A 21,512-nucleotide genomic window follows, 5' to 3' on the forward strand; every position below is an offset into this window, starting at 1 on the left:
ACTATAGCTGCACTTCCCTGTGTGCCCAGACCTATTTCAACCTTTTTTTGTGGATTTATAATTATAAATAGTGATGTTCATGGAGGGCTATTAGATCTAAGACAGAGTGTTAACACATAAATGTTTTGATTAAATACTGTGTACATCATATTATACAGTCTGGAAACACATACAAAAATGCCAGACTATGAATTCTTTAAATTCGAAGAATTGCTACTATAGACATTCTAAATACCAAAATTTTGTTATGCTTTCCTGTTCATATTTTTCTCCTATTATATTTTTATTTTTTAAGCCCTAGCTATCCATTAAATGCATGTGACGTGTACCTAAAATGTGTTAACGAAGATTAATCTACAATATAATTTGAGACATGAAAAAATAAATAAATTATATATGTATATATATAATATTATTATTATTATTTTAATTATTGTTATTATTATTTTTTTTAAATTGCATACTGTTTTGTCCCTCGTTTTATCTTATTTATATAAGAATCAGTGTATAGCAGTTAACATATAAGGAAATAAATAATGTTTTTTCTTTACATTCGTCTTGATTAGGGGGTTAATAAACATTGAGAAGCCGTTCGAGGCACAAAAATAAAAAATACAGTACTAAATAAATATCATCAGACATTTTGTTTAATTAATTTCTAGTTTTATTGTAATATCTATGCGATTTTTTTTCTCTGATGAATATATTTTTTATTCTGATGAGACTATTTGCTTTATTAGGTGGGCCGGATGTACCGGATTCTCGTAAGTAACAGAAGAAAAATACACATATTACTATTTCAAAAGTGCCTTTATGAAATGATCAAAATGAGAGAACAAAAAGAGAAAAAAAGCAAACAAATTTAACCTGACGCAGTGACGTATACAGCCACTTCCGCTCCTGCAGGAAAAACACTCGTGAAGTTTGTGAACGGGGGACACGAGCAGGAGATGGGCTGAACCGAACCACTTCGGCGATAATAAACCGAGTGAGTAGTGTGAGAAATTACCCTTATTAGTACATCTGTCTATATGTGAGTGCGTTTATGGATATGGAGTTATGTAAAAGTGTAAACACGGATCCTGCTGTAGATTCAAGGCAGGATTAAATGGAGACGGGGCGAGGTTGGGCTTTTCCGCGCTGTTGCTAACTGACAGACGTGGATTTTAGACACATCATCCTTGTAATACAATCACAGTGTGTATCCAAATAGAGATTATATTTTAAGGATAATATGTATCATATAGTGCTAGACTGTAACTGTGAGCACGCTTCCATCGTCATAATGATAATATCACTCAAATCACATCATAAATGTCGATCTCTTTAAGCAAGGACAGATTTGAGTCTCATGTATTTGTTGATGGATTGATTGTCAGCCTTCCTTCTATCTAATCTCATCTGGCTTTTATCCTATTTCAACAGTAGGTTTACATTTACTTTATCATTTAAAGATGGCAGTTTATGTAAATCCTTGTGAAAGCGAAGTTCTTTTGGTTTGCGCATATGCACACAAGTTAGCTTGATAAAATGTCTGGACATAAAAGAGAAAGGTACTCACACTTTTTTTATTTATTCATTTTTACTTAAAATTTCGTATCTAGTAACCACAAACAACTGGAAGCGTTTTGGGAATTGCATATGAGAACTCAACCCTTTAAATTAACCACTGTGGCAACATCTCTATTATTGTATTATTGTCAGCGTTCTGTTTTTGGCTTGCCTTTACCACAGACCAACCAACCAATGGGCACCTGACCTAAAATGTGTTGAAATGTTGCGTAACAGCAGGTCATTGTGTTTGAGGACATCACTTTCTCTTGGTGTGTTTGTAAACGGGCATGATGAATGGATCGGTCAGCAAACATTTGACTTTGGTTTACGGACGATAGGTTGACTGCATCCAACATGATCTATCGCTTACACTCTCCATGATTCTGTTTTTGTAGATAGAGCTGTTGTTACATGTTTTAGTAGACATGCAGATGTGTTTGTTTAATGCATTAATTGTACATTTGTGACCCGGGGCCACAAAACCAATATAAGTAAGATTTTTAAGGGTTTTTATTACCATTTTAATACCATAAGGTTTTTTAATACCACAAGGGTTTGTTATTATAGGACAATATTTGGCCGAGATACTACTATATAAATTATTTTTTTATATATTTACGGCAGGAAATTTACAAGATATCTTCATAGAACATGATTTTTACTTAATATCCTAATGATTTGTGGCATAAAAGAAAAAATTATATTGTTGACCCATACAATGTGTTCTTGGATTTTGCTACTAATATACCCCTCTACTTGTGGTTGGTTTTGTGGTCCAGGGTGACATTTGAAAGAAGCCTTCTTTGATTTCAACATATTTTTATCACCTTATATTAGTCGCTATGTTGGTTGAAGTTTATCCAATGATTAGTTATATTAAACCGAGAAATCAAGGAATGTCCTTGAGATATTGGTTTAATACAGATCTATTACAGATGTGCACAGTCTACATGCACATTGGTATTTTTATGACAGGGTTGTTATTGTATACTATAATATGTTTGTAAACAAATAGAAATGATTAATGTAAGCAACTAGAAAACTTTTGGAACAAAGCCATTAAGAAACATCTGAGAGTTTGCTTAATTTAGCAACAGTTACAGTAGTTCCTGATTCCTTTAATTGGTACACCTATAACTGAAATGAAACTGAAATATATCTATATAAAAACGGGTTTCTCAAGCCAACTTCAAAGTTTGTGTCGACAAATCCATCCATCCATCCATCCATCCATCCGTTTTTCTGATTGACTGTATTACCTTCAAAACATTCAAACTTTAATCTTTAAAACTGTTTTAAATTTCAAGCTACTTCAAGCTTTAAAACATTTTCAAACTTTCTGGCTAGGCTTCTTCAAGCCAGCTTAAAGTTAAAGTCTGCAAACTTTTTAATCTAGTTGTATACTAAGATTCAAAAATATGTTTGTAAACCAAAACAAATTATAAATGGAAGTAGAGAACTAATACTAAAATGGAACAAAGCTATAAAGAAACCTCTAAGGTTTTGCTTATTTTAGCAACAATGTTAGTTCCTGATTCCTTTACTATAATTGGTACAACTATAACTGAAATTAAATTGAAATATATCATATCTTTCTCACACACACACATATAATGTAATATATATGAAAGCTGAACTGTAATTAAAATGAAACTAAACTGAAATTTTAGGTTAATTTGAAAAAAAAAAAAAGACTAAATGCATAGTTCACACAAAAATGAACATTCTGTCATCAGTTACTCAACTTCTTATCATTGCAAACCCATAAGATAAGTTTCTTCCATCTTTGAAACACACATTAATATTTTAATGAAATCTGAGAGGTTTCTGTCTATCCACTGAAAGTCACTTAGATCTGCAAAACGATTAGTCGCAATTAAACGATTCAAAACAAAAGTTTGTTTGCATACTAAGTGTGTGTGTACTTTGTATATTTATTATGTATATATAAATACACACACACATATATATATATCAAGGAAAAATGTGTTAGATTTAGATTTTTGTGTGTGTGTATTTATATAAACATTATTAATATACACAGTGCACACACATATAGTATGCAAACATAAACTTATTTTAAATTAATTAATCGCAACTAATCGTTTTAACATTTTAACACGGCTCTAGTTTAAAACAACATTCAAACAGTTTAATCCAAGTCTTCTGAATAGAATTTTTGTGATCTCTTTAAGATTTGGTTGGAAGGACTTTTAATGGACGGACAGAACTCTTAGGTTTTATTAAAAATATTGTAAAGTCTTTGGGTTTGGAATGACATAGTAGCAAGTAATCATGAAGGAAACTGATTACAGAATTTTCATTCTGTGGAGGAAATAACCTTTTAAAATAAACACATTTGAAAATGTTAAACTATAATAACCTTAATGTGTGTGCATATTTGCAATTGCTGAAACTTGCTCAAGGGCAAGAACTTGGTACAGCCTTTTTGACAAACTTACCTGGTTCAAAACAAATGTGTGAGGTGCACGTGCTTGTCTGTTTTGCCTGAATCGTTGCACAAGTATGTCAAACTTTGGTTTATAACAATATGAGTGAAGTAGGTCGCAGTGTGTATGTCTTGTGCCGTGCACATGCGAACGCACAGTCTGGGTTAACGTGGTGTTTCATGTGCCTTATCTGTGACGTTCATCTTTGTCAGTGAAATGGCAGATTTGTTTTCTAATCAGGGATTCAAAGAAGGATATGTGCATGCAAACCAACCTAAACTTGCATAGTGAGTGTCTTCCTGTGTGTGAGTATGTGTATGTGTATGTGTGCGTGTGTGTTACAGCACAGCAAATAACATAAACAAATTAAGCTCAACATGTAATTCTAACCTTGTTACACATGCACACACACACTCGTCTAAGATCTGGAGATAAGCAGTTTGGCCTCTTAACTTCTTTGTGTGTGTGTTAATGTGGTTGGTCTACTCTAAAACAAAACAAATCCTGTCTAGAACATGACTAGACCTGTCTTGGAGACTATCTGCCCAATCTAAAATGAAAATCAGGAGGAGAGCGAGAATAAGGGATCCGAATCCTCTCCAGCTGTTACCCTGCTTTTGCCAACTCTGATAAGCAGCACATCAGCAGATAACAGCTCAGAATGAGATATCTGTGTGCTTTTGTTCAAATCCAAATGCTATATACGTCATTTTGTGCCTTTGACGGTACAGGCCTGCATACTCTTGAGACCTAGAGGAACAGGGCTTCTCTAGAACCTATGAGCATTCCAGAACACAGGGCTGATTCTGTGCTTTGGAACCCAGGGTGGGGCTGAACAGTGCTCCATGCTAATTGGTCAAGTGACTCATGGTCATTGTTGCCTCTGCAGGGCGATGACACAGCAGGCCTTGTCTTCCTTCACAGCCTTTGTCTGTTTATGACTTACACTCATGCCATTAATGCCCCGGCCCTCATAATACAAGAGGAGAATGGTGGAATTATTCTTGGTTTTGCCAGTCTAACACATTATGTGCCATATTCACGTGTTGTCAGAATGTTGCATAATACAGCTTGAGAATGCATGTTGCAAAATAAGTAGTTATGCTCACTGAATTTGATCAGACATACAATAAAACGGCAATAATGTGAACTATTATTGCATTTTTAAAAATGTGAATTTTGTATTTTAAAATGCATTTTTTTTCCCTCCATGCCATTACTCAAGTCTTCAGTGTCACGTGATCCTTCAGAAGTCATTATAATATGCTGATTTGGTGCTCAAGAAACTTTTCAAATTATTGTGTTAAAACAATAGTACTGCTTATATATATATTTTGTTGTAAACTATGATTAGTTGATAAACTATGATAGCTTTTTTTTCAGGATTCTTTGATGAATAAAATTTTTTTTTGATTAATTTAGTACCTTCTTGCTGAATAAGTATTTATTTATTTTTAAAAAAATGATCTATTGCTTATACACTACCAGTCAAAAGTTTTTGAACAGTAAGATTTTTAAAGTTTTTTTTTTATAAAGTCTCGAATTCTGCTCACCAAGCCTGCATTTATTTTATCCAAAGTACAGCAAAACAGTAACATTTTGAAATATTTTTACTATTGAAAATAACTACTTTCTCTATGAATATATTTTTAAATGTAATTTATTCCACTGATTTCAAAGCTGAATTTTAGCATCATTACTCCAGTCACATGAGCCTTCAGAAATCATCCTAGTATTCTGATTTGCTGCTTCTATTATTATTCATGTTGAAAACAGCTGAGTAGAATTTTTTGCAGGTTTCTCTGATGCATAGAAAGTTCAGAATAACAGCATTTATCTGAAACTGAAATATTTTGGAACATTATAAATGTCTTTATCACCACTTTTGATCAATTTAAAGCATCCTTGCTAAATAAAAGTATCAATTTCTAAAAAAAAAAAAAAAGTATACTGACTCCAAGCTTTTGAATGATGTAGTGTATAATCTTTTTATTTGAAATATGTTGAAATAAATTCTGATCTTCGTATCTTCGAAAATGTTTTAAATATTGATAATAATATGTAATAATAATAATGTTTCTTGAACACAAATCAGCATATTAGAATCAGTTCTGAAGCATCATGTGACACTGAAAACTGGAGTAATGATGCTGAAAATTTAGCTTTGATCACAGGAATAAATTACATTTTAAAATATATATTCAAACAGAAAGCAGTTATTTTATATAGTAAAATATTTTACAATATTGCTGCTTTTGCTGTATTTTAGATCAAATAAATGCAGGTTGGTAAGCAGAAAAAAATTTCGTAAAAAAACATTAAAAATCTTACTGTTGAAAAGCTTTTGACTTGTAGTGTAAGTTAGTAATCATTACTTTGAAAATACAATAATAATATACTTTAAATAGAAAGGCCATTTTTTTTAATTCTCCAAAAATGTAATTGTCTTATTTTTAAACAACTTTTTTCTGTTTTGTTTTCATTTGGTCATTTACCATGGTTATACTTTTTTTCCCTTTTCCTCAAAATAGAAGAAAAATAATACCAGGCTAATCTAATCAATGGTCTTATCAGTTATTAATCCAAAGCAGTCCTGTGATTCATATCCTGTGCCGAAGACTGACACATCAGAGAAAGAAAATATTTTTCAACTGAAGGAGCACAAGAAAGGGAGAGAAAGGAAGAGCGAGGGGTCATCTAGGAAAGAGGGGGAATTTTTTCAACCGCATAATGGCATCAACTCATTTACTGTTAGTCTGACTAACCTCTTTCGCTCTTCCCAATCTTTGTATCCTATCCCACGCTCCTCCCTTTCCATCTCCATCTCCATCTCTGTCTTCAGCCGTTACTGATATCAGAGAGAGGGGGAATGAGTAGAGTGAAGAGAGGGGGACATGCCTTACGTGGACCGGCAGAACCGCATCTGCGGTTTCCTGGACATAGAAGAATTGGAGAACAGCGGCAAGTTCCTGCGGCGGTATTTCATCCTGGACACGCAGCAGGGTAGTCTGGTGTGGTACATGGACAACCCGCAGGTATGATCTGACTGTAGTCTAAATGCATGCTGGGTAATGTAGTTCTATTTCACTCTCTGAGATGGATATCATTCTTGGTCGTCTAGAACCTGCCTGTAGGTGCCAAACATGTAGGTTCCCTCAGTCTCACCTACATATCCAAGGTAAGCTGCCACCTTTTTTTTTCACATATTCTAGCATTTCTGCATCATTGTTTTTTTGAGAAATTGCTACAAGGCTCCCACTCTTGTCTTTAGGTCAGTGATGCCACCAAACAGAGGCCAAAAGCTGAGTACTGCTTTGGTAAGACTTCCTCACATCTACACACACTTTTACGTCACACTTATTCTGGTACAAAGTTGTCAGATTTGTATTATTTTATTATAACTGGGTGTTTTTGGAATGTTGTGATGCTTTTTAAGTTAAATTTTCCCATAACTAATATACTCCATTTTTTATTTAATTGTATTTTTGTACTTTTACATATTTGTAAGTTGTTTGGAAATTTGAAACACTTTTCGAGAATTAAGGAGAAGTGCACTTCCAGAACAAAAATTTACAGATAATTTACTCACCCCCTTGTCATCCAAGATTTTCATGTCTGTCTTTCTTCAGTCGTAAATAAATTGTTTCTTGAGGAAAACGTTTCAGGATTTCTTTTCATATAGTGGACTTCTATAGTTTGATCTTCCAAAATGCAGTTTAAATACAGCTTTAAAGGGCTCTAAATGATCCCAGCCAAGGAAGAAGGGTCTTATCTATTGAAACAATCGTTATTTTCTAAAAAGATGTACAGTTTTTATTAGGGCTGCTCGGTAATGGCAAAAATCATAATCACGATTATTTTGGGTCCAAAACTTTATATTGGTGATTAATTTAAAGATAGCAATACAACAGAAAAAAAAAGATACAAATGAAAAAGAAAACCAGTGCTTTAAAAAATAAATAAATAAATAAATACTGAACTTTTATGCAAGTCTAAAGTACTATAACAGCCTACTACAGAAATTGAATGTAAATAATTGAATGTTAAAATAAAACAGCGTCTTCACTGTAAGAATTGAACATGCTGTATGTTGATGTTCGTTAGAAGCCGAAGCTGAAATCGAAACTGAATTTTGATTAATTGCACAGCCCTAGTTTATATGCTTTTTAACCTCAAATGCTCATCTTGCCTAGCTCTGCGATGTGCATGCATAGTTTGTGTAATCCAGGTCAATACAGTTAGGGTAGGTCGAAAAACTCCCATTTTATTTTCCTACATCGCTGCAGAAGTACCGACCCAGTGTTTACAAAGTCAAAGTGCAAGGAAGATCAAAAAAGATAAAAAAAAATAAAGTAAAACTACCCTAACTGTCTTGAACTGGAATGCAAAGAGCACACGCAGAGCAAGACAAGATGAGCATTTGCAGTTAAAAAGTATATAAATTGTAATTAAAAAAATAATAACCGATTGTTTCGCTAGATAAGACCCTTCTTCCTCAGCTGTGATTGTTTAGAGCCCTTTGAAGCTGCATTTAAACTGCATTTTGGAAGTTCAAACTCGTGGGCGCCATAAAAATGGTTTCCTCAAAAAACAAACTTTCTTTACGACTGAAGAAAGAAAAGCATGAACATCTTGGAACATGAACATCAGGGGTGAGTAAATTATCTGTAAATTTTTGTTCTGGAAGTGAACTTCTCATTTAGGACTGACAAACATTTTTAATTTCTTATTCATATAGTGCTTTTATGATGTTTTAAAGATCTCACGTAGTTTGAACAGGCCTTGAGAGTTGCAACTCAAGCCTGAGTTCTTGACTGAAGGGTTTGTGGTTTGAATCCTGGCTAGGTGTTATACAGAGAGCTTATAAGTTTGATTTCAGGTTATGTTTTTACTGTAAGCACTGCTTTTGTACTTTTGCGATGGTGCTCCACCTAAAATTTGTCCTGCTCATCTATTTCACACACACTTCAAAAAGATTTTAAGCCTATACTCATTCTCACATCTTATAGACGCAAGCTTTTTGTGTTGCTTTGCATGTACGCTTACTGCAGTGCACATGGTATCCTTCTGCGCAACATGAGTGGAAACAGGAAACGGTGGTCTGGTCACTTGATAGATGTGTGTACGTGTGCATATGTGCTTCTAAAATCTTGCTCTTTGCAGGATGCTTCTGTAGTAATCTGAACTTCATACTGAAGCATTTATGAAATCCTGTTTATTGGTTTAGTTCTTCAAAAATAACCACCAGTCCTTTTCACCAGTCCTTCTAACTTTTAACAGTTGCTTTTATCAAGATATAGCTTAAGGAATCGTTTACTCATTTGTTATTTATGATTTATTTATTCATCTATTTCCAAGTCCATATGTGACCCTGGACCACAAAACCATTCGTAAGTAGCATGGGTATATTTGTAGCTATAGCCAAATTGATTGGTTCAAAAGTAAAGATCATGTTCCATGAACATAGTTTGTAAAATTTCTGCTGAAAGTATATCACAACTTAATTTTTGATTAGTAATATGCATTGCTAAGAGCTTCATTTGGACAACTTTAAAGGTGATTTTCTTAATATTTAGATTTTTTTACACCTTCAGATTCCAGATATTCAAATAGTTGTATCTAGGCCAAATGTTGTCCTATCCTAACAAACCATACATCAATAGAAAGCTTATTAGTATATGTATACTTGTAAATCTCAAATTGAGAATGACCCTTATGACTGGTTTTGTGGTTCAGGCTCACATATAACTATATTTATTTCATCAAGCACAAAACGAAAGAAACAAAACAAAAACTCATACTGCTCTGTGACTGTGACGCTCTAAAATGGCAAAAACTTCTTTTGGGTCAGATGAATCAGTTGATTCAGTTCACAAAACTAGTGTGATCTGGTTCTTGGGTTCAACTCACTCACTCAATTATCCATTTGCAACAGTTTGATCAGTGATTACTGACTTTTATTTTGGTTTGAATTGCAAAAAAATACAAAATGATCATTTTCAAAATGTCGTCATCAGTAAAATATTACATAAACACCTAGAAATACACAAGCAAATTTGAACCATATGAGGACATGCAATGATATAACTTGCATGCGTGAGAACTATTGATAGAAGGCAAAACATTTCAGTACAGCTGTGCATAATGAACATTGCATGCACAATAGAGTTTATTGTGATGCAGTGAATTCTAGCATTCACCTTTTCTTCTGAAAACCACTGAAAGTCACAGAATTAACAGACATCACAGGACAAAATTGAGTCGAGCTTTATTTTGCTGTAGCTTTTTAGTCTACAATTGATTCGCGCTGCCTTATTGACTGGGCATGAGCAGATAATCCATAAAGTCCGCTGGGCTATAAAACATGCTATCTGTGGGCTTTTGGGATTTATGGGCGTTTTAAAAATACACCGAGGCCTTCTTTCTGATACACTGATATTTCTCAGAAGTACTCAGCAAAATTAGAGTTATGGCTGTTGTGTTATGGGAAATGGGGTTAAGCTCTTTCTCTCTGTCTGTGTGCAGTCATCAATGCAGGAATGAGGAAATTCTTTCTGCAGGCTAATGATCAGCAGGATCTAGTGGAATGGGTCAACGCACTCAATAATGCAACCAAAATCACAGTGAGTACACATGCAAAATGCACAAGTGTGAGTGTGCACATGCATCTATATTCATTTATAACCCTATATAAAAAATTTACCAAACTAAACCCCCAAAATTTCATTTTTTTTGACACAGTTAAACAGATGAATAATCAAACGAATTGTGTGTAGTAACTAATCACATATTTATCTGAATTATTATGAAGTGGAATTATAAAATCAAAAGAAATAATTGAAAGTGTGCTGCTCTAATTCTCATGGCTGTAATAAAATAAATCATTTATTGCAGTTAAAGTGTACTGGAATATAATACTTTAATTACATCCAGTGCAGTACACAAGTAAATACTACCAAAATGCTTGAAAGAGATTATGCTCAGCAAGGCTGCATTTATTTTTTTGATAAAACACTAAAACATTTATACATTTCTGTTTTATTATATTTTATTTAATTCTGTGGTAAAGTTTCATTTTCAGCAGCCATCACTGTGTTTATCCTTCAGAAATCATTCTAATATGCTGATTTGGCTCAAGTGAGATTTATTATCACTGTTGAAAACACTTAATATTTTACTTAATATTTTTGTCAAAATGTATTTATTTTTATTTATTTTTTTCTGGATTTTTTGATGAATAGGTAGTTGAAAAAACAGCATTTATTTGAAATAAGGTTGTTTTTCATAACAATGTAGAGGTCTTTACTGGCACTTTTTTTGTGAATAAAAAAAAAATTAATAAAAAAAATTTCTTGTTGAATAAAAAAACAACAGTGTTATTCACCTTTGTATTCTGTTTTTATTGCATGCAACAATCCATGACCCTGGACAACAAAACCAGTCTTAAGTAGCATGGGTATATTTGTAGCAATTGCCAAAAATACATTGTATGGGTCAAAATTATCAATTTTGTTTATGCCAAAAATCATTAGGATGTTATGTAAAGATTTTCCTATTGTGAATATATCAAAGCTTAATTTTTTATTAGTAATATGCATTGGTAAGAACTTTAGTTTTTTTTTTTTTTTTTTTTTTGCCCCCTCAGATTCCAGATTTTCAAATAGTTGTATCTCGGCCAAATATTGTCCTAACCTAACAAACCATACATCAATAGAAAGCTTTCAGATGATTAAAAAAATACCCTTATGACTGGTTTTGTGGTCTAGGGTCACATATAGATTAAATTAACTATTTTGTCTCCCTTTCAAGCTTCAAGTCCTGGATTGTTTGCATTAGCTATCTAGCTATTAAACAAGCTCACATGCTAATCTAATACCCCACACAGGAACATTTAAAGAAACAATGAAAGCATTCAACAAGTTCATTCAGTCAGTGGTTCTGTCAACACTACAGACGTGTTAACTGGCAGGTAAATTCTAGTTAGCATTCTTTGGCAGTTTATCTATTAAGGTAACCCACATATCAAAGTTCACGCAGTTTACAAGCAAATTACAGTAAGAAAACACATCTGCACAATTAAACATCAAGCTTCCTTATTGAAGTCTGCTTCCCCTGTCTAAGTACATGTGCAGGCAAACGCATACATACATACTAGGGGTGTGCAAAGCAGCTGGTATTTGTATCTGTATTTGTATTTGTTGAGGGGGGAAAAGTATTTGTATTTGTATTTGTATTCAAGTAAAATTCAAAATAGGTGTAAATATCCTGTTTTTTTGTGCGCTAAACTTTTAATTTACGTTATAGTGTAAGTATTCTTTAATTATATCCATTATAATAATTATGGATATGCAATATTGGTTGATGTTTTTGAATATGTAACAAGGAACGTCATTGAAAAAAAAAAATAACATGACAGCCATTACCTCATCCATGGTTAAACCAACTAATAAAATAACATTATGAACCCCACCACCACCTGTCCTTGTTGGAGGATGCTGAACAGACAGAATTAAAATAAAAATAAAAATGTTCTTCTTCTGAAAGAACTTCTTTCCCGTGGCGTCTGCCGTTGCTAAGCAACCATGACCTGATCACTCAATGACGACTCGGAAGTTTCAGCAAAGCATAAATGGATTTCCAGCATTAAAAATCGCTTGCATTAGCTCTGCTATTAAATGTCTTTAAAAATGGTTATTCATGTACAGATATGATCAGCTGTTCCTCCAACTTGGCTGTTTTTTCAATGGTATAAGGGAAAGGGTGAAGCTGATTTGTTGGTTCTTGTCACATGACCTGCGTGCGCATGTGGCATTCTGAAAAGTTGAGATGTATTTATCCAAAGATAAAATATATTTATCTCGATGCGGCGCGGACGCGCCTGGAAAAAACGAGCGCGTAGCACCGTGTGAGCGTTGCTCTCATTATGAGCGCGCATACCGCGCGTCTACATTTGAAATAACGACGAACTTTAGCGCGCATTTGAACGGCCCCTAATAGAATAATCTCCCGATCAAACTCTGCTTCCCAAAGTTATAAAAAGTTATAAACCCAGTTAAGGTACAGAAATATATTCATCAAAAATAGTGACGCAGTGAATTCTTTTTTCACCCAGCCGAGTCTTCTCTGTTGCTGTGTGGAGCAGCCTCTGTCAGTCACCTCTTTTACCCCCACCCCCCGACTCCTGAATGTCACTCACTCACTCATGCGGGCATACACTGACTGCGGTCTCCTGAGGAAACGCAGCTTTTTTGATAGAAAGTTGTTCTTGTTCCCGAATACAAATATTTATTAAGGTATTTGTTCGAAATAAGTATTCGTTAAAAACACGCTATTTGTGCCTTTCCGAATACCGTATTCGGGTTCGGCTCCACCCCTAATACATACGTGCGGGAAGTTGAACGTTTCTAAAAAATGTTATCCTGTTTAAGCTCTGCGTTCCTCATCCTGATGGCGTTTTCCTTGTGCGAGTCACTTGGCTGACTAATGGGAAGTTGTATTGTTTGAACGACCCTCACCTCTGAGTCATCAGCGCTTCAGAATGCCCTCACATCCACACACACACACACACGTACCCCAAAAAAGTCTGTCTCTCTTCTACACTTTTTCACTCTCTCTGTATTATTAATATATCACACTTTCACATGCAATGACAGGAAGAGCTCTCACTGTAGGCCAGACACTCTTTGAGCGTGGGCTGATAGATTGAAGGGCTACACAATGAGCCGTTGTTGAGTTATCCTGTGAGTCTCATAATAGATGGTTAATTTGTCTGTGCTCTATGCACCTTTTTTCCCTCCGTCTTTTTGTGGCATTCCCCTGCATTTTGCTGCTGCCTTTGCTTGTCCTTCAAAACTCCCTCTCACACATTCCCTGTCATTTTCTTCTTGTTGTCTCTCCCAGGTTCCCAAGTCCTCTGATGCTGTTCACTCTGAGAGTCAGAGGCTGGCTTCAAACGGAAACAAGAAACAGGTCCCATACAAGACTGAGATCATTGCAGGAGTGGCTGTCGTCACACAGACTCAGGTATTCTCACTCATGAGGGTTTAAACACAAAATATATACCTGTTACCTTAAGCCTTGTCCCAGACTAAAATATAAGTCTAAGCTTTCAACTGAAAGAAACTTGCACTGACTGATCTTAAATTATATCAGTGCCTTTGTTTTGTCTTAAGATTCACACCAGTTATGTTTTGGGTTTTTTCTAAGGCACATTTTTAAAAATTACTTCACTGTCCTAAGAGCACTATGGCCTAATCCTGGGTTTAGGCTAGAAGGGATACAGCTCTGGCTACTGGGCATGCGCACATCAATCTAACGTTATTTTTGTCACACTGTACAACAATAATACTGTTGTATGTATTATAGTAATGGCTAAGTTTAGGGTTGGGGTAGGTGTAGATGTTAATAAAACACAATCTAATAGGTAGAAAAATTAATTTTTACTGTTTCCGGGCGGAGCTGTATCCCTTCTAGCCACAACTCTAATCCTGGCTTAGTCTAAGCCCTGTCTGTGAAACCAGGCCTATATGTCAGTCAAGACTAGGGTTGTCATGATTAAAACATTTTTAGTTAGTACCAATACCAGAAATTTAAAGAATTTAAAGGCCTTTTTTATCCTTAAAAAAACGAAAGTCTTAATTATCAAGCCGTTTTGATTTTCTGAGCAGTATGACATCACATTGATCAAGCCCCTCCCATGACCACTGACAGACTGTCTCGTATTAGTATATTTCTACCCTTTGCCAGTTGTACGCTGTACTCAATTTTCTCTGCATTCAAGCAGCTGTAGGGAGAATAATCTCTCGTAAGCAATGCAGGTGTTTTGTAGTTTGATGTAAAAGGGAACATAAGAGTCTTAATTTTCTCCCGACATCAGAGCCACTGAGGACGGATTGCTGGATTAGTTTTGTTTTTGATGATAACGTGTCACCGAATACACAAAAAAAAACAGAAGAGAGGGGTGGGGTTAGCAGCAGCTCATTATCATTTAAAGAGCCATGCACCGAAACGGCTCGCTGTAAAAGTTTTTGACAAGGAAAAAAGCATGTTGTTTTACAGGACCATTGAGGATTTTTTTAAAGTTATATTTATGGGCTTTTATGCCTTTAATGGAAAAGAAAGAAAGCATCGGGTGGAGAGCATCTAACCACGAGGCTATTGGTGCCAACCGTTGAGGAATTTTAACCAAAACATTTTGCAGACATTTCATGAAAACCCTAAAGAATCATACCAACTTGTGGAAAATGGGCATCCGATGTCTCATTTAAAATATGGTAATGATATACAAAAACACAGTATAACTATATTATTAAATGTTATTATGAACAAGTAAATTGTAAAACAGTGACATGTAAATGTAATTGCTGTTGATATATGTATTTAATTTAAATGCTCATAAATCCTAAATACTTTTCAAGTAAGCAGTTGTATTGAAATAATGGACAAAGAAAAACAAAACTCTGCCTAGACTTTAATTTGTGTGTTTTTCTGCATCTTATTAAGTCTGATTTATCCCTTTTCTCCTCTTTCAGCAGGATGGAGAGGTGGGACACAGTGTTGGAGTAGAGAAGGTGGGCTTGAGGAAGGCTCAAAACCATCCGCCATATTTGCACACCAGAGCAGGGCAGGATCAGGCCATTATTAAAGCAGGATACTGCGTCAAGCAGGGGGCTCTGGTGAGACTAAAATACCTTCTTGTCTTGTGGAAGTAGGTTTGTGTGTGGTCAAAAAAGCCAAAAAAAAAAAAAATTTAAAATCTAATTTCTGAATGTATGAAACTGGGCGACTACTGGAGAGAATTCATTACAAAGGTACTATTTTTCCTCTTATATTAGATGAAGAACTGGAAAAGGAGATATTTTGTTCTGGAGCAGAACTCAATGAGTTACTTCAAGTCTGATCTGGTATGTTATGTATTTACTCTTGACTTATGCAGCAGTTACATCTGGTTGTTTGTGTTGAATGATGCCCATTGCCTTGTACAATTAAAATTTTAGGACGAATGGCTACTTTTTCATGTTATGTTGATCTTGACATGTAAGGTTTTATGTTAATCTATTTGTTGAAGGAATAGACCTCTGCTGTTTTACGAAAGAAAGAAAGAATATGAATTGAAGGGTTATTTTCTTTTGCATTTGAGTTTTTCTTTTTTTTTAATCTGAACAAAAGATAAAGCAAATACCAGCACTCTGTCTCAACATGAACAGCACTATAACTGAGAAATTCCAGGCAGCTGCCAGTTGTGTGTGATTCAATTGCATATGTACATGTGTGTGTGAAGATGTTAGAGGATAAAACTTGGTCCAGTTAGGTGGTTCTTGGCTAGAGTAAGTTATGAATTGGCACTCTAAGCCAATATACAGTACAGACCAAAAGTTTGGACACACCTTCTCATTCAGGTGTGTCCAAACTTTTGGTCTGTACTGTAGATATGAATTCAACTGAAAAAACCTGTGAACAAATATCTTTCAGGTGGTCAAATAGCAAATAGTGGAGCTCTGCAGCCACCTACTGGTAAAAGTTATTTGTCGTTGTTTTTTTACATTTACAACTGGATTTTCCAAAAGATGGGAAAAAATCTTACACTAAACCATGTGAAATTATCCATGTTATCCCCATGAATTAAAGTTAGAAATGTGGGTCTTTTATAAAGTGAATTTTACATAAAAAGCAGTTTTTGTATAAAAACCCATTTAAAATTTATTTATTTATTAATTTATATATATTTAAAAATATCACTAACCCACTAAAAACTGCACAAATGTAGAGTAAAAACTTTAATAAACAGAAAAATATACAGTACAGACCAAAAGTTTGAACACATCTTCTCATTCATTTGAATGAGAAGGTGTGTCCAAACCTTTGGTCTGTACTGTATCTGGTTCTGTGAGACTTTTTTTTGTCTTTTTCTCACTTAATTTCTCTTTCAGGAGAAGGAGCCTTTGCGGATAATTCTTCTGAGGGAGGTCCAGAAGGTGCAGGAGTGCAAACACGGGTACAAACAGAATGTCTGCCAGTCATATGCTTTGGAATCTTGTAATTTGACTGAACATTCCAATAAATATGGATCTTTCTGTTCTTAACAATAAGAAATAATTGCATTATGGATTTACACCATTATTTAAAATGTAATCTAAAATAATTTCTTTTTCTTTTCTTTTTTTTAAAGATGCATTTGCAATGTAATTTATTCCTATTATGGCAAAGCTAAATTTTTCAGAATTTTTTTTGCATCACATGATCCTTCAGAAATCATTCTAAGAAACATTTCTTGATATTATGAATGTTAAAAAATGCATGTGGTTTTGCTGCTTAATATTTTTGAGGTAACCTTGATGCATTTTTTTCAGGATTCAGATTTCAGGTTTTAGCATTTATTTGAAATCCTTTGTAACATTGTAAATCTTTTTATTTAACTTTTGATTAATTCAATGCGTTCTTGCTGATTAAAAGTATTTTTATAACCTTCCAACTTTTGAAGGATAGTGTATGTTTGAGATTTTCAGGTTTGCATTTATAGTTATAGACTTAATATACAAGTTATTCTGTTCTTGTTTCACTTTCAGTGAAATAATGATGCGAGACAACCTTTTTGAAGTTGTCACAACCTCCAGAACATTTTATGTCCAGGTGAGAAGTCTTCGTCAGCATGCACTTTTGTGACTTAACAGTCGAAGATCTCAAGATTTAATGAAAAGGGTGGTTAAAATGGATTTCTGTTTTTTTGTGAAAATGAATATTACTGTATTGTATGTAGGTTCCACACTGTGTCTCTGAATCATATATACATTTGTAGGCGCAAATCTTGAGCGTTTATAACTTTTGTAGCATCTCTTTCTTTCAGAATATGTAAAAATGACACATTCTGCCATTCCGTTTCAGGCTGATAGTCCAGAGGAGATGCACAGCTGGATCAAGGCTATTTCAGGAGCCATTGTGGCTCAGAGGGGCCCAGGCCGGTCTGCAGCCTCTGTATGTATACACACATGTTGGGTTTACATGTTTTATGGGGACATTCCATAGGCGTAATGGTTTTCATACTGTACAAACCGTATTTTCTATGGCCCTACACCTACCCTACACCTAAACCTAGCCCTCACAGGAGATTGTGCACTTTTACTTCCTCAAAAAAACTCATTGTGCATGATTTATAAGCCTGTTTCCTCATGGGGACCTAAGAAATGTCCCCACAAGGTCAAAATCTACTGGTATTACTATCCTTGTGGGGACATTTGGTCCCCATAACGTGATGAATACCAGGTACGCACACACACACACACACACACACACACACACGCATTCAAAAGCAGGTAGTCACTCTGTCTCTGAGCAAAGCAATGGAGCATGAATTCATTAGTCAAGCTGAGAACATGTGGACAGTGTGTGAAATTTTTCCCTCAGAAGTTTATTTGCATATATAATTTAATCATGTGCCTTTCTTTCTCTTTCTCTCTCTCACACGCACATACAAACACAGGAGTGAAAGAAATATGACTGCAGTGGTTTGGGTTTAAGATTGGTAATGGCTCAAAAGTGTTATTTCACTCTGGAATCAGATAGTACGCTCATTATATGTGGGCCACAATCTGTTCGTTTCATACTTTTTCTCCCACTCCCATCTGAAACTTGTGACCCCCAAAATATTCGGACACTTCAGTCACACTTAATGTATAAAAGTCAGATATATTTTGAAGAAATATAAGTCAAGTAGCATTTATTGAAGCACATTAGTGCTAAACATTTAGATGTAGATGGAACTACGGTAGCAGCAACAAATCTTTTCTTCTCTATTATGAGATATATCCAAGTGTAACAGGTTATTGAAAATGGTTCTGTTTATTGGTTGTTTATTGGATGAAGGCAGATCTGAGTGAGAGTTGTTTATAAGAAAGGTGCAGCATTTAAGTGGACTAACTGATTAGCAAAGTCAAGCATCATAAGAAAGGAGTCTTCAGTTTCATTGGAAGATTAAGTTAATTAGAAATTACTAGTTTGAAAAAACTCTTAAAAAATGAAAGATAATCATAATAATCATACACAATAAAATGCATTTAGAAACTTGACGGGGTGAATTTACATTTTCATGCCGACTTTAAAGGAGAAGTTTACTTCCAGAATGATCCTGATAATTTACTCACTCCCATAAGATCCAAGACGTTCATGTCATTCTTTCTTCAGTTGAGAAGAAATTACTGTTTTTGAGGAAAACATTCCAAGATTTTTCTTCAATGGTGACCAACAGGTTAAAGGTCCAAATTGCAGTTACAATGCAGCTTCTTCTCTAGCGAAATAATTGGTCATTTTCTAAGAAAAATACAAATGTATATACTTTATAACGACAAATGCTCATCTTGTACTAGCTCGACCTCAAGCATTGCGCAGTCACGCACACGTGACTTAGACGGAAGTACCGACACAGTGTTTACAAAGCGAATGTGCAAAGAAAGTCAAACGCCCTTTACAAAAAAAAAAGGAAAACAGCAATGTCAGATGATTTTGAAGTTGGAGGAGTTTTTTGCCATACCCTACCTTTTTTTAACCGAAGTACACAGATGAAGAACTAACCTTGCGTGACCTATCCAATGTGATTATGTAATGTGTAAAGTTATAGATGCAGAACTAGTGCAAAATAAGCATTTGTGGTTAAAAAGTATATAATATTGTATTTTTTATAAGATAATGACCGTCCGTTTCGCTAGATAAGACACTTATTCCTCGGCTGGGATCATGTCCCTTTGAAGGTGCATTGAAACTGCAATTTGGACCTTCAACCTGTTGGCCACCATTAAATGGTTTTGTGCCACCATATGGAGAAAATTCCTGGAATGCTTTCCTCAAAAAACTTAATTTCTTTGCGACTTAAGAAAGAAAGACATGAACATCTTGGATGACATAGGGGGTGAGTAAATTATCAGGAAATATTCATTTAGGATGTATTGTTCAAAATGATTTTTTTTTTTTTTTTGCTTGCAGATGCCATTTGGTTTGACATCTTCTTTATATATGTAAATGTAATGACGTTCATACATGAAGTGTCCAAATACTTTTTGGGGCGCCTGTATCTTTCTCCCTTTCTTCCTCTAATGTAGCTTTGCACTGTTGTTTCAGATGCGTCAGGCCAGAAGGCATTCGAGCCCCTGTATTCAGAGATACACACCACGTGTCACTCAAGGCAGCACGTATGTGAGCTCCGCCCCTTTGAGCCGCCCCTTTTTCCTCTTCCTCGCTTCGCTTTAGACGAGTCGCTAAAGCATATACGCACGCGGACGTACTCACCTAGCTTAATCTTTTCTACTTCGCTTTTCCAGAATAACTTGACACACATACGCACACCTAACAGTTCAAACGCAGAAAGAAACTTACTCAGCAGTTCATTCCAGAAATACATTGTTTTCCGTTGACCTTGTTTTCCCGCTAATTCTCTTCTGTTTCTTCTCAACCCTGTGGCTCCCTCATTTGAACTAACTGATAATATTGACACACTTCTCCATTTCTAATGCTTCAGCCTCTCTGCCAGCCCACTGCAGTCTCCTGCTACACACCCAAAACGCATGTTTCACACATTTCAATTGCTCATCTATATTTCATTATTCTTTATGGTCATGTGTAACATGGTTTATAAAGTTTGACCTTTTTTACCATCCTAAATGATGATCCAAGCTGGTAATTACTGATTAAAATAAACAAAACACATTATTCATGGCCCGTTTGGCTTCCATTATGTGGTATTTATTAGTAAAACAGCATATTAAATGAGAGAGAAATTTAAAATAGAACTTTATTTTTAATCTTATGGAAATTGATTGATTACAAATTTTTACTTCATGTTGACTTTAAAACTTTGAGTTCATTTATGAGTCTTCTATATAACATTGTTTCATTTTATTATGTTATATTAAGTTATGAACATTCAGCTTACACATTTCCAAACCCCACAAGTTTGCGCACTATTTTGAATAAGGTCTGTGTGTGTGTGAGTTTTTATGATGAGGTTATGTGTGCTTTAGTGTTTGAGAGCCGAATTTTAGTTTCTGTGTTTCATAAAAGTTGTCTAAACTCCTCAATACAGACTTGCAGTAAGCCTTGTGAGGTAAACCCTCGAGTCTCAGACATGAGGTCCTCAATCACTGCTGTTATTAGATTAGACATGTCTGTGCTTTCTCACACGATTAAGTAAAATGTTTTGGACAGTCTAGAGCAATGACTAAGTTGCTTTTTCTGCTGTGCTTCAGTTCTCAAACTGATGATAATAGTTTAATATCTGTGGATTCATTTGTAACTCTAAATACAGAATGCAGTTCTAATCGTGTCTCGGTATTTGTTGTCTTTTCTCTTACTTACATTCTTATATTCTTTCTGTCATTCAACCTTTCTTTCATTATGTTCTGTTTCTGTCTCCCACCTTCTACCTAGGGCTGGGACATGTAGCTTAAAAATAATTCTTCAATATTTTTAAAGCTTTGACAATATTTAATGTGCATCTTAATATATTTTTTATTATTTCCTCTA

General features: G+C 34.8%; 1 protein-coding gene across 6 annotated transcripts in view; it reads left to right on the forward strand.

The window, feature by feature from the left end:
* Positions 1 to 905: 905 nt before the first annotated feature.
* plekha1a (pleckstrin homology domain containing, family A (phosphoinositide binding specific) member 1a) overlaps positions 906 to 21,512 on the forward strand; it is a 23,550-nt gene continuing 2,943 nt past the window's right edge. For 4 of the 6 annotated variants that reach the window (XR_012341077.1, XR_012341078.1, XM_073826692.1 and 1 more), the window contains exons 1-11: positions 906 to 988; positions 6,847 to 7,039; positions 7,126 to 7,182; positions 7,276 to 7,321; positions 10,530 to 10,627; positions 13,905 to 14,027; positions 15,536 to 15,679; positions 15,839 to 15,907; positions 16,934 to 16,998; positions 17,570 to 17,633; positions 17,886 to 17,975. Coding sequence is in view for 4 of the 6 variants with exons in the window: in XM_073826692.1 (XP_073682793.1) it covers positions 6,899 to 7,039; positions 7,126 to 7,182; positions 7,276 to 7,321; positions 10,530 to 10,627; positions 13,905 to 14,027; positions 15,536 to 15,679; positions 15,839 to 15,907; positions 16,934 to 16,998; positions 17,570 to 17,633; positions 17,886 to 17,975 (897 nt within the window). In the remaining 2 variants the exon portion in view is untranslated. Of the gene's footprint in view, positions 989 to 6,846; positions 7,040 to 7,125; positions 7,183 to 7,275; positions 7,322 to 10,529; positions 10,628 to 13,904; positions 14,028 to 15,535; positions 15,680 to 15,838; positions 15,908 to 16,933; positions 16,999 to 17,569; positions 17,634 to 17,885; positions 17,976 to 20,111; positions 20,183 to 21,512 lie in introns of all 6 variants that reach the window. The other 2 variants (XM_073826694.1, XM_073826693.1) reach the window with 2 other exon arrangements.

The sequence above is a fragment of the Garra rufa genome, chromosome 21 (assembly GCF_049309525.1).
Source record: "Garra rufa chromosome 21, GarRuf1.0, whole genome shotgun sequence".
NCBI classification, from domain to species: domain Eukaryota; kingdom Metazoa; phylum Chordata; class Actinopteri; order Cypriniformes; family Cyprinidae; genus Garra; species Garra rufa.